This window comes from Pelodiscus sinensis, chromosome 20 (assembly GCF_049634645.1).
Source record: "Pelodiscus sinensis isolate JC-2024 chromosome 20, ASM4963464v1, whole genome shotgun sequence".
Classification (NCBI taxonomy): Eukaryota; Metazoa; Chordata; order Testudines; family Trionychidae; genus Pelodiscus; species Pelodiscus sinensis.
The window spans coordinates 13,058,930-13,073,362 of NC_134730.1; the positions used below are offsets into that span (position 1 = coordinate 13,058,930).

Sequence of the window (14,433 nt, forward strand, 5' to 3'; positions counted from 1 at the left end):
AAATACACGGCCCAGAGCAGCTCCCCGCCTGGAACTGCTTGGAGTGGGGGGGAGGTGCCATCACCCAGAGATCTCCCCACACTGAAACTGCCACAGAAGCTTTGCTGGTTGGTCTGCGTGACCCCTGGGGGCAGGGAGCTGGGCTTTGGAGAAGAGTTTGAACAGAAACCCTGGAGCCCCAAGGACAGCAGGCTCAGATTCTGATTTCTTTTGCCTCGCCCTCATTTCTCACCTAATGGCTCAGACGCTGGCCCCTGGGCTGAGGGTTGTGGGTTCTAGTTCTGTATAGAGGGGAAGAGCCTTTAATCCAGAGGTTCTTGGCCAGGACCCCACTGTGTGGGCCTGATGGCCACTGGCTGCCCAGACTCTGACCATGCTGCTTGGAGCCAGGGAGCAGCCAGGATCCTCACCCTGCCCAGACCCTACTGCTTGAGGCCTGGGGGTAGCTGGACCAGGACACCACTGGAACCCTGGACCCTGCTTCTCAGGGCTGGCGGTGGCCAGGCCTGGGGCTGCCCAGATCCTGGGCCCTGTTGTGGAATATTGGGCAGCAGTTGCAGGAGGCTGGCAGCCTGGAGCTTGGTGCATATGGGAGCAGTTGGGAGCCCTGAGCCCACCCGGTGGGGCCAGCAGCAGCCTGCAGCCTTTAGCGCACATCTGAGTTAGGCCGCATGTGGGCTGTGTGCAAATTGGGCCACGTGGGCTGAGAATCCCTCTTGTGCGCACACTGGCCTTTAAGTGGCAAGGCTAAGAAGAAACTCTCCCTCCAGCTCAGCCTCACCACTTTGGAATTTCTTCCTCGAAAGTATCTGGCTACTCTCAGCAGGGAGCATGCACCGGGCTGGCGCTAGCTGGCTAAGTCCCCTGGGTATGAAGTTCCCAGGAATCCAGATGGGGCTTTGTCACATGTCATCATTGCACGGGATTAGCTGCCTAAACCTCTGCCTCCTCCAAAATACTTACAGCTCCTTTTCCCCCTCGATGTTTAAATGTTTTATTATTATCCCGGGTGCTTAATCTTTGAGTTGATGGAACTGAAGGTGCCTATCGGCCTGTGAAATATGTTTCTCTTTTTTTAAATATAAACCGGAAGGCAAGCAGCGCACCGCTAACTGACAGCCCAGGGCTGGCGGGAGCTGGGGGAGGCAATGGGAAAGTGGAGGCAATATTGCTACTGAAGATCATTTAAAATAATGATCAAGGGCACCCAGAGCCTGAGGAACAAAGGGCACTAGGAGGAAGGGATGGACACAAGGGGAGCTGTGCTTGTATTTAACCCTTTGCTCGTGTGTGCGGGGAGGGCTAATGTCTGGCGGAAATCTTCAACTCGCTCTACCCGGGGTGTGGGGGCTCTGATGTATTGACCTAGCAAGGACGCGGCATCGCCTAGGGGATAGGGCGCTGAATGGGGAGTCCTTGATTTTGGCCAAGTCCCTCCCCTCTTTGTGCCTCAGTTTCCTGATCTGCCACAAGGAGGCGATGGTTCTTGCTCGGCTCCGTAAGGAGCTTTAAGAGCTGCCCGTGAGAAGCTACAGGGACGCAAAGTGTTGCTGCATGCGAGCGCTGAGGCTCCGGGGCTGGAGATGGGGATGCACAGAGCCTGTGTAGGGGCTCTGAGAGATTGCAGCGCATTTCCAGGCTGCCTGGTTCATACCAGGCCCGCTGATGGGGGAGGAGGGGCAGGAGGGAGGGAGCCAACGGGACAGTTGCTCTAGGGCCTGGTGATTCTAACGCTCCCGGGGCTCCCAGCTGATGTTGCTGCTATTGCAGCAGCAGCGGCACCCAGAGCCCCGAGCTCTTTAAATAGCTGCTGGAGCCCAGGGTGGCTCTAAGGGTGCAGGGAGGGCTGGCGCGGTGCTCTCTAGGCAGTGCTGAGAGATGGCTGCCCCTGGCCCTGCCTCTCTTGCTCAGGACCTCACCTCTTCTGGGATTTCGGGGCTGGGCCCTCCCACCTTGCCCAGGAGCCCGGGGTGGCTGTCAGCTCCCCTGCTCCGTACCGTAACGAGTGTGCCAACCGCACACCCGGCATCAGGGCTAAAACCTTGGGGTGTTGCACTCCCAACACTCAGACCTGGGCCATGTCAGCTAACGGCTGCAGGCCGCTGGCCTCCCCTGCCCAGCAAGGAGTCACCCCAGGCCCAGAATCTGTTGAGGCCCTTTTGCCCAACAGTCTCCAGAGAACCCCAAGTCCAACAGCTCCAGGGAAACCCAACAGCTGCCTTTCCCCAGATCCAGCGGTTTCTTGCCACAGCCCCCTTGCTCCTCCAAGCAACCTGCCGGGGAGCCCTCCTGCTCCAGGACTTATCACATGGGCAAACCATCCACCCTTCTCCCCATATCTGCTGCAACTCTCTCCCAGATGGCCTCCTTTGGCTTTTATAATCATCTGGTCCCCTGCAGGGAGGTAGCTGATCCATCCAAGGCGAGACTGGGCCCAACTTCCTCTTAAAGACCCAGCCACCCTGTGACAGGTCTCGCCACCTACCTCAGAGTAATAGTGCGAGAGCTTTTATACTCTCTGTGGGGGTGTCACAGTTCAGGGCAAGTGCACCTGAAGTCCCTGGCTCCACAGCTCTTGAACGGAGACCCACATCTCTCCCTCCTGACCAGGGGTTTTTTCCAGGCAGCCCAGTGATACTCCTAACAAGCCAGGTTGCCTAAGCCGGCCAGTGTCTGCACTTTGCTTTCTCTCCAGAGGCTATGCCTAATGCAGTGCCTGCAGTGATCCGTCACCACGCAGCTCTTCGTAGGCAAGTACATTTATTCCTAAGGCAAAAGCATTGCCCTAGTCAGACCCAGAGAGAGCTTACCCGAATGGTAAAAAGCTTAGCAGAGGTCACCCCAATTCCAGCCTAAGGTAGGTGTCTTTCCTTCAAACCCCACAACTTGGTTTTCCCTGTGGAGGTTTGACTCTCTGACTCAGAACCAGAACCCGGGCCGGGCAGTTCTGCTGTTACTTCTACAGCAGAGGCCTTTGATCCTGTCTCCGGGATCAGGTCATCTGCAGGCAGTGATCCGCTCCTTAGAGCACGGCTTCCAAAGACCTAAATGGAGGTGGGGGAATTTGCATTAACGTCTCCCTAGGCATTCCCCAGAAAATCCACTTCATGCTTATTGTCCCCAAAGTCCTTTCCTGTCCGGCATGTTCTCAGGGGTATAATCTTTTGAACTCCCAGGTCTCACCTCGCACTGCCCCAGAGAGGTCACATGCAGATCAGGCTCACAATGATGCACAAGCTTTGCGGTTAATACAATGGGCACCAAAGAGAGTTGAAGCTTAAACCAGGATGTGCAGGAAATTGCTCTACCTCTCAGTGGGTTTCTAAGCTGATCTTCCCCTCAGTCTAGTAGAGGGGTGGGGAGAAGCCCCAGCACCTTGTGCCGCTAAGGGAGCTGTTCCCCTGCCAGCAGCGGCAGCGAGTGCGGAACGTGCCACAGAGACCCGCAGTGCAGATGAAATTGCCGCTAGGTGGGTCAGATGGGAGAAGGTTGACTTTAAATCCTGAAAGGCATTGTCAGTGTGTGAGGAGCCAGGCAAGGTGGCTTCCAGCTCTGCGCATTGTCTGCCTTGTTGTCCACCCCCTCGTTGTGTGCGATAAACCAGAGCTATTAGAAACTGGGGAAGTCAAAGGAACTAAAAAAGGGCTTTCATGGCAATAGTAGCTTAGAAAGTAGCTAGGCTGCCTGCACCCAGAGTGAAAGGACCCAGCAAACATTCGAGCTAGAGGGGAAAGGGTGGAGAGAGCACATGGCAGGTGGGCGATTGGGGGGGCACCGGGGTGGGTAGATGATTAGGCCAGGGGAAGTGGTTGGAAGGCGGGGGCACTGGGGTTTGGCTGGGGAAGTGGTGGGATGGGGGGGACTGGAACTGTGGGGGTGGGGGGCACTGACACAGGGTTGTTGAGATGGCATCTGCCTCATTCCCTCCCTGCCCAACCCCGGGGCTGAGCTGCCAGGCGCCCTCAGGAGCTACCTCCAGGTCTGTGGCTGGTGGGTGGGGCCAGCCCAAAGAGGGGCCTCTGCCGGGAACGCTTCAAGCCAAGTCCTGGGCCTTGGCTTGGACATTTCTGAAGGATCCAAATTCTCCTGGGCTTGGGCTCCCGTAACATGGGAGCTGCTCCTTGCAGGCGGGGCATGGGGCTGGGGAGAGCTCAGTCAGCCGGCTAACTGGTCTATGCAGCGAGCAGTAAGTGTGTGTGGGGGGGGCAGGGATCAAAAGCCAAAGGTCACCTGGCAGGCAGGTAGGAGCTGTCAGACGGATGAGCAGGCGAGGCAAATGGGGATCGCTGTGTGCCCAGCTTGTTTCCCCACTTGTTCCTGAGAAGCAGCAGCTGATAGCATGGGGTGATGTCCTGGAGTCTATGGAGCTGTGGGGAGAACAGGCCTGTGAGGGTCAGAGAGGCACAGGGACTAGCCATGTACCTGGCCTGGTTTGCTAGGCCTTCTGCCTGCCTATAAGCCCTTCTGAGAAGTTCTTTCTCCCTACTGCCGCCAGCCCCTTGGTTAATCCCCACCCCCCTCTCGGAATCCAATTGGCCTCCAGCCCCATTTCCTCTGGGCCTCCAACCCCCTCTGCACTCAGGTCTGTCTGTTCCTACCCTGATTTCTGTTTGCTTTTGGGTTTGCAGGGACTCGGCGGTGGACATGGGAAGAGCTTTGACGCACACTCTGGTACTGTCCATGGTGCTGGGCTGTTCAGCTGTCCTAATGGATCTCCTGCTGTCGAGCCCGGAGGAGCCAGTGGTAAATGTGGCTGTGGTCTTCGGGGGCTCCTCGTACCCTCTGCACATCCGCAGCCGGCTCACTCATCAGAGCTTCCTGGACCTGCCTCTGGAGATCCACCCGGTCACGGTGATTGTGAACGACACCAACCCCAGCACCCTCTTGACCCAGATCTGCAACATCCTCACCAGCACCAAGCTCCACGGCATTGTCTTTGAGGACAACATCGGCACAGAGGCCGTGGCCCAGATCCTGGACTTCATATCCTCCCAGACGCAGGTCCCCATCATCAGTATCAGCGGGGGCTCTGCCGTGGTCCTGACTCCTAAGGTGAAATCTCTTGGTTAGTTATTTCTGGAGATGGTGAGCGGGGAGACCAGGGGACTCATGAAATCCTCTAACTATATGGGCCTGAATCCCCAGCTAGTGTAAATCAGCACAACTCCACACAAGATAACCAAGCTGCGTCAGCTGGGAAACCGGCTCATAATGTGCACAAATACATTTCCAATCCCTTCATTCGCATTCGCTACCATGTTGTCTAATGTGCCTGCCATGCTCAATAGGCAAGACGCTGTGTTCTTAACAATCTGGTGATGGGAGGGGGGGGGCTCTTTGCTGGGGATGTTGTGAAGGCCAAGACTATAACAGGGTTCAACAAGTACTAGATCAGTTTATGGAGGCCAGGCTGTTAACCAGGGTGGGCATGGATGGTGTCCCTAGACTCAGTTATCTGATGCTGGGAGTGGGTGACGGGATGGGTCACTTGGTGATCACTTGTTCTACTCGTTCCCTCTGGGGCACCTGGCATTGGCCACTGTGGGAAGACAGAACACTGGGCTTGACGGAGCTTTGGTCTGACTCAGTCTGGCCGTTCGTATGTATTTTAAGACAGGGAATGCAGACCAGGGTTTGAATGCCTGGGCGAGCAAGAGAGCGTCATGGTGAATGCAAGAGAAGATCTATTCCTATTGGTGATTCTCCACTGCAGACAGTGTGCTCTGTGAGCTAGCTGCTCTTTAGACTGTCAGAAAAAATGGTCCCAGCTCCAGTTAGCTCCCAGTCTAGGGAATAAGCATCTATGTCAAATGCCATTGTTCAGTTAACTCACTGTCCAACCCCTCCTTTGAGTGCCACTTCCCCCCCGACAGCTGTAAACGTCCCTGCTTTCTCTTGGGTTTGCACGGGAGCTCCGTTCCCTGAGTCCAGCTCTTCATCTTCAAACCAGAACGCCTGCTGGGAAGTGACAATTGCCCGGGGACACCAGCCTCGCTGCGGTGGAGACTGTGAGGATGTTGTGGGGGGTCTGTTAAACCCAGTTCTGAGAACTCCTTTAAAATACAGAGACACGCACGTGCTCCTTCAGTACGGGGCTGCCCCTCGGAATGGAACGCACGCAGTGCAGGGCCAGCAAGGCCAGCGTGGAGCCTGGTGATAGCTCCTCTGCTCAACATGGGAAAGTCAGGGCCACCCCTTCTGACGCTGAGTGAGGGACTCCACTGAACTAGCACAGATTTCCTTTGGGACACTGGTGTCCCTAGACTCAGTTATCTGATGCTGGGAATGGGTGACCGGGGATGGATCATTTGATCACCTGTTCTGTTCATTCCCTCAGGGGCACCTTCCGTGGGGTTCTGTGTAGATCACGACACCCTCTTGGCCTGGGTTAAATGTGGGAACGTCAGCACCACAGCATGAAGCTCCCTCGACTGAACTGAAGGAGTAACTCAGTTAGCTGGCAGCAGTAATAGGCTGGTATCCTCTGTGGGTATGTTGTATCCTCACTGCTGCTGGGCAGTGTAATTCCCTGCTCAGGTAGGGGTAAACACGGTAGCTCTGCCTGAGCACAATTCTACCCCTCTAGGCATGCCCCGGGTGACTAGCCTGAGTCACCACGTAGTTGGGGCAGTCGCACGGCTACTTCTAACATTGGTGCAAGTGAGTGGGTCTCCACCTGCCTGGGCACCACAGGCCCAGCAGAGGTGTAGACCAGGGATGGGCAATAATTTTTGATGGGGACCATCCAAAGATTTTGGTAAGTGGCCAAGGGCTGCACTTTTCTGGGGAGGGGCGAGGGTCTGGGATGGAGGTTGGGTGCACAAGGTAGAGACTGGGGTGCAGGAGAAGGTGTGGGGTATGAGCGGGAGTCTGGGGACAGGATTCCAGGAGGAGAGATGGGCACAGGAGAGGATTCTGGCCTGGGGAGAGGTATGGGGGGCAGGGTCTAGGAGGGAGGAGGTTGCAGAGGGTTTGGGTGGTGACCTGTGGCAGCGAGTTGGCGTGTGGAGGGGCTGGAATGCCAGAGGCAGGTTCTGACTGGGAGGGGCTTACCTAGGTGCCTCCCGGCCAGCAGCCCTGTGAGGCAGGCTCCTTGTGTGCCAAAGTCCCAGGCTGCTCAGAACGGTTGGCTGTTCCATGTGGCTCTCTGCTCCAAGTGCTGGGGGGGTGGGGAGGCTGTGCGCTGCTGCAACCCTCCCCCAGCACAATCCCTCAGCTCCTATTGACCAGTTTCAATCCAATAGAAGCTGAGGAATTGTTCCAGGGCCGGCTCACAACATTTTGGCACCCGAGGCGGGGAGCTCAAATAACGTTCCCATACCCCCTCACTTGGGCCAAAACTTTGAAAGGTCTCTTGAGCCCTCCTTCCTCCAGCATTGCACTCCACCCTCTCTGTGCTTCTAGAGCAGAGAGGATACATATGCACCCGCAGCAGACACAGTTTTCTACACTCTGGTTTCCAGTGGTGTCCCCTCCGTGTCTGGCACCTGAGGCAGCCGCCTCAGTTTGCCTCATGATAGGGCCGGTCCTGGATTGTTCTGGAGGTGGGGTTGGAGTGTAAAGCCTCCCCTACCTCCCCCAGTGCCCGGAGACGAGAGCCACAGGAGCAGCCAGCTGCTTAACACACCATGGGGCTGCTCTGTGCCCGAGGGTCCCGGCGGGGCAGCTCGTGGGCCTGATGCAGTGACTCGGCTGGCTGGATTCAACCCACAGACCGTATCTTGCCTGCCCCGATGTAGACTCACGTGATGTGAAGAGGGATATACGTGTGACATGCCATGGGGGGGGGAGTGCGCTGAGAAGGCTGGGTTCACTGGAGGGGGAGGAGGAGAACTGGGGGGAGGGACCTGAGGCTCTGAGTGACAAACCAATTGGTAGGAGGCAGGAAACGGAAGGTGCTGAGTAGAGCTGCATGAAAACAAGGCCATCCCTTGCCCCTGCTGGATCTCTGCATCCTGGGAGCCAGGGAGGGCAGGACAGGCCCAGGCCCTGGTCCCTGAAGCTCTCCTGCCAAGATCCTGGTCCTGGCAGGTGCTGAGCTCACCCTGCTGGCTCCAAGGGGAGTGAAAGGTGCAGGATGGGGTCCTAAGTCACCCCTGTCAACACCATGGCTCCCAAGACGGACGGTGTCCCCAGCAGCCCCACTGGGATTCAGCTTGGGCTGGGGAGGATGGAATCCAGCTCCATGTTTATCTCAGTCAGTGGCGGTTGTGTCTTAACTCACCAGCCAGGCCGCCTGGATGTGCGTTGCCTGGGCTGCTGCAGGGCGCTCTGGTTTCTTACAGGTGTACGGCATGCTGGGTAATTATTTTTAGCTTGGTTGCCCGTCACTGGGTGTCAGACGCGGTTACTGTCACCTGCTCGCAGGGAAACAGGTGACGATTTCCCTGAGCCGCGTGCCTTCCTTGCGGACGTTTGATGCCAGGTTCTCACGGGTGGTTTATGTAATCGGCAAATCGTTACAATCCAACAACCCCTCCTCCCCCCCGGCCATGTCTCCTTGAAGGGCTGGGAGAGGAGGAAGAGCTTGAGGAGAGACTGTGCCCACATGATGCTTCGTGGGCAGCACAGTCCATTATGGGCACTAGCCTGGCTTGCCCAGCCGCCCTTCCTGAAAGCAAAATCTGGAGCCTCTGCCCCAGCTCCAGTCAGGTTGGTGTTAACATGCCCTGCTCTGTCTGGGAGGATCCGCAAGCCAGCTCGGGAGAGACGGCAATGAGCTGCCAGGATCCCTGCCCAGAAGAATTGGTGCTATAATGCAGGACCTTAGAAGCAGGGAATAGATTTGGGGGCTGGCTAGGGTATGTAGGAAGAATGCCCCCCCTTCCGGTACAATTTTTATGGGGCGATCCCAGCGAGTTAGCAGTGTTGTTATTTGGGGCAAAAGACACCCCAGCCCAGCTCTCAGCACTGGCTCTGTGACTCCCGCAGTCAGGGCCTGGGGTGCCGCAGAGGGAGGGGGGCAGCTAGGTCCCTTCGCTGGACCCTACTGACACTGGGTTTTAAGGAGCTGCGCTGACGATATGAATGGAGTCCCATCGAATCCTCTCCATTGGGATTTGATTTCCAACCCTTCCCTGGCCCTGCTCCAAACTGCCGCCTGTACCTTCTCTCTAATGACCTCTGTCCCCCCGCTCCTTTTAGCACCCGCCTCTCTGCTCCGCTGCATGCAATCCGGCTGCTCTTGGTGCAATAGTCTCCTTCAATGGTCCTTCTGTGTCAAGCAGTCTCCTTGCATCGCTCTGCCTTGTCTGATCGCCGACTGATTTCACAAATCCTTTCTCTGCCGGCTGCACCTCTTAGCCCACCTCTGCTCATGTTTATCAGACCCCTAGAGCTCTGGAAAGCAGGTTGGGATGCAGCTGGTGTGAAATTCTTCTCCGTGAAACCTGGGTCCTGATCCTGCTAGTTGTCCGCAGGAGGACTTCTTGTTGACTTCAGTCGGAGTTCTGGGCACAGAGAGTAGGCAGGATTTGCCCCTAGAAATGCATTGTGGTAAGTGGGGGACAGATCACGGCAGCCGGGTCTGGAGCTGTTCTAAACCTTCATGTGTTTTGTTCAGCTGTTTGGAATCTCCAAGAGCTTGTTGAGCTTGATGTTCCAAAGGGCCTTTGCCCATTTTGCATTTCTGTGGGTGCAGATTTGTACCTGCAAATTATACTGCCTGAAATTTTGCACCTGGGGCCAAGTGATTGTTTGGATGTGTGGCTTTGTGTTATGTAACTTGCACCTGCAGTTAACTGTAGTGCAAACTTGTGCCTACAGTATCAGCAGTTGTTGAATTCGATAGGCAGAGCCCTGCAAATCCACGAATATCCACAGGTATCCGCATCCACATCCGTGGCCATGGATATCCACAGCTCATTTTTATAGGCATGGATGTGGATACAAATGTTGTACCCTGATCCCTGCAAATTTGAAGATATCTGCTTTATATCTGTGGGTATCTATAGATGTCAACACAGATATCCGCAGCTCATTTGTGCAGCTATAGATGCGGATACAGATTTTGTATCTGCGCAGGGCTCTATCGATAGGACTGTTATAGTAAGGTACTACTTGCAGCTTAGGGTATGAGAATCAAGCTCCCAATGTTTACAGGTAGGCCTTGAATTTGCTGTGCTCTGTACACTGGGAGATCAGCACTTTCTCTGCTGCTTCCCCTCTCCTCCCAGCAGATTCCCTTGATATTTTACAGAGGGTTTAATACCTGCCGCAGTTCTCGCTCGTTTGCAGGGCGGTCCTCCATTTCCTCCTTAGAGCTGTGTCTCTCAAACTCCTCCACAGGAGACGTCTCAAATCCAGAATAATCTCCCACAAAACAATGTATCTTCCTGACAACTCTGAGTTCATCTGTGGATTGATCTACTGGGGGACTGATCAGCATTGCCCTGGGAAAACCATACGGGGGAAATTATGGCAGTTTGCATGAAAAAATCCCGCAGCCTTCTCTGTGACCTTTTGTAAATTTCATTTTGAAATCATTGATCATGGGATCAATTAAGACTTGCCAGTGAGAGGGACAGCTGGTTGGAATGGTGTGGCAGGGAGAGAGCTGACCAATAAGCTCCTTGAGATGGTGAGGTGGGTATCAGGCAGCTGTAAGTGAAGTTTAACCCCCTTAGCCCATCAGGCAGATTTTTTTTTACTTAAAAGTTTATTTTTTTTCATAATTGCAAAGGAAAACGTCGGTCTCTCTCTTTTTGAAGTTGCAGAAAAATTAAATTGCGGATAAATTTTGATCAAAGGAAGAGTTCATCACAGAAATTAGGAACCAAAAAGGTCATTTCGCCCATTCCTCTCAGATGGGATAAAGCATCAGTGACCATATTATAGGGAGGAATCCAAAACTGGCTTATTTTATATATCCCAAGCAATGGGGTTTCCACACATCTTGGCCCTGCCGAGATGATCTCTTCAGATTAGCAAAGTGAAATACTTATGCGATCATAAGTAAAAAGTAAGGTTTTGGAAGGGGCAAGCCAGGAAATAGAGGGCTGGAAATGGAAGGGCTCAGAATGTACGAGTGAAGAATGAAAAGGATTTGGGAGCTGGAAATCTGAAAGTCTGAGCTCCCTGATCCCATGGTTGGCTTGGGTACTCGGCATCCAGACTCAGGAGAGGAGATGAGTGATAAGGCATGAAAGAGATGATCTCGGGGCCAGGTACATAAGGACTGGGCGGAGCAGGGGTGGGATAAGACCCAAACTGTCCTTTATGAGGTCCTCCCTTGCTTGGCAAAAAGAAGCAATTTGAAGACCCACTGAGATCTGGGGCTGGGGCAGAGAGAGGACGGGGAGTGGGAAAGGATTGAGGAAAGGAGTGTTTGATGCTGGACTACAAAGAGCAACAACAATTCTCTTTGGAATGTAAGTAGCACTTCCACAAATGTTCATTCATTCATCCTCTTAGCAGCCTTTGGAAGCTACGTAGCTGGGGGTTACCCCAATTTTCCATCCTGTGAGTGGGGGAGAATTGAGACACTTCATGGAGAGGTAATTTACCTGAGGTCAGGTGGGGCCAGACCCTGGTTTCCTGGCTCTCGTAGCCCTGAACTTTGAGCAGTCGTAGGGCTGGGATTCTGATTGGTGGTGACCTCTCCAGCTTGTGAAGGTTTCTAAGGGCATGTCTAAACTACATCCCTCTTTCGAAATACCCGTTTTCGAAAGAATGCGCGGCTGCCATTATGCAAATGAAGTGCAGGAAATTCAAATCCTGGCTTCATTTGCAATTTCGATCTGTCTAATTTACATCCTTCTTTCAAAAGTGAAACCGCCATCCAGATGCGGTTCTTTCGGGAAGAAACCCTTTTTTGAAAAATCCTGTACCCCTCAAAAAATGAGGATTACAGAATCTTTTAAAAAAAAGGGGTGTTTTTTTTAAAGAACTGCGTCTAGACGGCGGTTTCACTTTCGAAATACTGTTTTTGAAAACTGCGCGGCTACCATTATGCAAATGAACTGCGGGAAATTCAAATCCCGGCTTCATTTGCAATTTCGATCTGTCTAATTTACATCCCTCTTTTGAAAGAGGGGTGTAGTCTAGACATAGCCTAAGAGAGGAAAGGGGAGGAGATGGGCATCATGGGGCTCTTTGCACTTGGCCAGTTCCTAATCCATTGTCTTCTCCGTGGCGGGTGGTTCTGTCTTCCAGGAGACTGGCTCTGCCTTCCTGCAGCTGGGAGTCTCCCTGGAGCAGCAGATCCAGGTGATCTTCAAAATCCTGGAGGAATATGACTGGGGCTCCTTCGCAGTCATAACCAGCTTGTACCCAGGCTACAACATCTTCGTGGACGTTATCCGGTCCTTCACGGACGCCAGCTATTTCGGCTGGGAGCTCCAGGATGTCCTGACCTTTGAGATGACCCAGGATGGGAGTAACTCCAAAACCCAGCGGCTGTTACGGCAAATCGATGCCCAGGTGATGATTGTGTACTGCTCGCGGGAGGAGGCTGTGTACCTCTTCCAGGTGGCGGAGCAGGCAGGCTTGGTCGGGCCCGGCTACATTTGGATTGTGCCTAGCCTGACGGTGGGGAACATGGAGCTCCCGCCTGTCTCCTTCCCCATCGGCCTCATCAGCGTGGTGACGGAGAGCTGGAAGATGAGCCTGAGGCAGAAGGTTCGGGATGGTGTGGCCATCATCGCCATGGGGGCTGAGAGCTACTTCAAGACCTATGGGAACCTCCCAGAGGTGGGCAAGGACTGTAAGACGCCTCCTAGCACCGCCACCAACAACACGTTCTACAGGTCAGCATCCGAACGCTGCTGCTGAGTAGCCGCCAGCAGGACTTGGTCGTTTGCATGGTGGGGATCAGGTCAGGAGGGGATAAAGCTCTCAGAGAGAGGCCCGGAGGCACCCTCCCTTGGACAGGGGTGGGTTGGCAGTATCCACTCGGAGAGACTGGACTCCCCCGTTGATGAAGTCGCCCCTTGATCTCCTGAAGGGGGGGGGGACACCATGAGAGAGTGAGGACACATAAACTGATCAGCTTACTCATAGACTCATATACTAATAGACTTTAAGGCCAGAATGGACCATTATGATCATCTAGTCTGACCCCCTGCACAGTGCAGGCCACAGAATCTCACCCACCCCTCTTAGAATAATCCTCTCACCTATATCTCAGATATTGAAGCCTTCAAATACTTTGAAGGCCCCAAGATGCCGAGAATTCTCCAGCTGTGATCTGTGCCCCATGCTACAGAGGAAGGCGAAAAACCTCCAGGGCCTCTGCCAATCTACCCTGGAGGAAAATTGCTTCCCAACCCCAAATATGGCGATCAGCTAAACCCTGAGCACGTGGGCAAGACTCACCAGCCAGACACCCAGAAAGTTCTCTATAGTAACTCCTGTCATACCTCCATTGACCTATAATGAGTGGTAAATTAGTTACCAAGATCATGTTATTTCATCAAACCATCCCCTTATCATAGAATCATAGAACTGGAAGAGACCCCAGAAGGTCGTCAAGTCCAGCCCCCCGCTCTAGGCAGGACCAATCCCAGCTAAATCAACCCGGCCAGGGCTTTGTCAAGCCGAGACTTAAATACCTCTAGGGATGGAGACTCCATTACTTCCCTAGGTAACCTATTCCAGTGCTTCACCACCCTCCTAGTGAAATAGTTTTTCCTAATATCCAAGCTGGACCTCTCCCACCACAACTTGAGACCATTGCTCCTTGTTCTGCCATCCATCACTACTGAGAACAGCCTCTCTCCATCCTCTTTGGAACCTCCCTTCAAGAAGCTTAAGGCTGCTATCAAATCCCCCCTCACTCTTTTCTTCTGCAGACTAAACAGACCCAAGTCCCTCAGTCTCTCCTCGTAGGTCATATGCTCCAGCCCTCTCTTGGTGAGCTCCTCTTGGGAGGTAGTGGGGCACCTCCCATTAAGCTCTGAGCTGTTGGGAATGCCCTCTCCTGGGGTGGGAGAACTCTGCCCCCTCCATCTTTCAAACCTGGGAACTGTCTCGGGCAGTGGTTCTTAAAGTGTGATCCACAGACCACTGGCGGGCCGTGACTGTCTTGCAGGTGGGCTGCGGGCTTGGGGTTTGCCGAGCCCCCCGCAGCAGGGAGCCTGCGCCGGTGCTCCAGCCCTGAAGACCACACGCCCCCTGCAAGGTTGGAGCACCAGCTTCCCACTGCGGGAGGGTTGGGGGGGCCTTGTGAGCCGGATCAGGCTTGCGGGGGAAGGTAGCGGCACCGCACGGAATCACGGCCAATGGGAGAAGCAGAGGGTGGTGCCTGGGAGCGGCAGGGGGTGCCGAACCAGGAAAGTGGTAGAGATGTAGCCGTGTTAGTCTGGGGTAGCTGAAGCAAAATGCAGGACAATGTAGCACTTTAAAGACTAACAAGATGGTTTATTAGATGATGAGCTTTCGTGGGCCAGACCCACTTCCTCAGATCAAATAATGGAAGAAAACAGTCACAACCAT

At 54.2% G+C, this 14,433-nt stretch overlaps 1 protein-coding gene across 2 annotated transcripts in view; it reads left to right on the top strand.

The window, feature by feature from the left end:
- Positions 1-14,433, top strand: part of GRIN2C (glutamate ionotropic receptor NMDA type subunit 2C) — a 61,996-nt gene that overhangs the window by 12,666 nt on the left and 34,897 nt on the right. For both annotated transcript variants that reach the window (XM_075903712.1, XM_075903713.1), the window contains exons 2-3: positions 4,629-5,052; positions 12,154-12,746. In XM_075903712.1, the coding sequence (XP_075759827.1) occupies positions 4,645-5,052; positions 12,154-12,746 (1,001 nt within the window). In that variant the 5' untranslated portion in view covers positions 4,629-4,644. The remainder of the gene's footprint in view (positions 1-4,628; positions 5,053-12,153; positions 12,747-14,433) is intronic.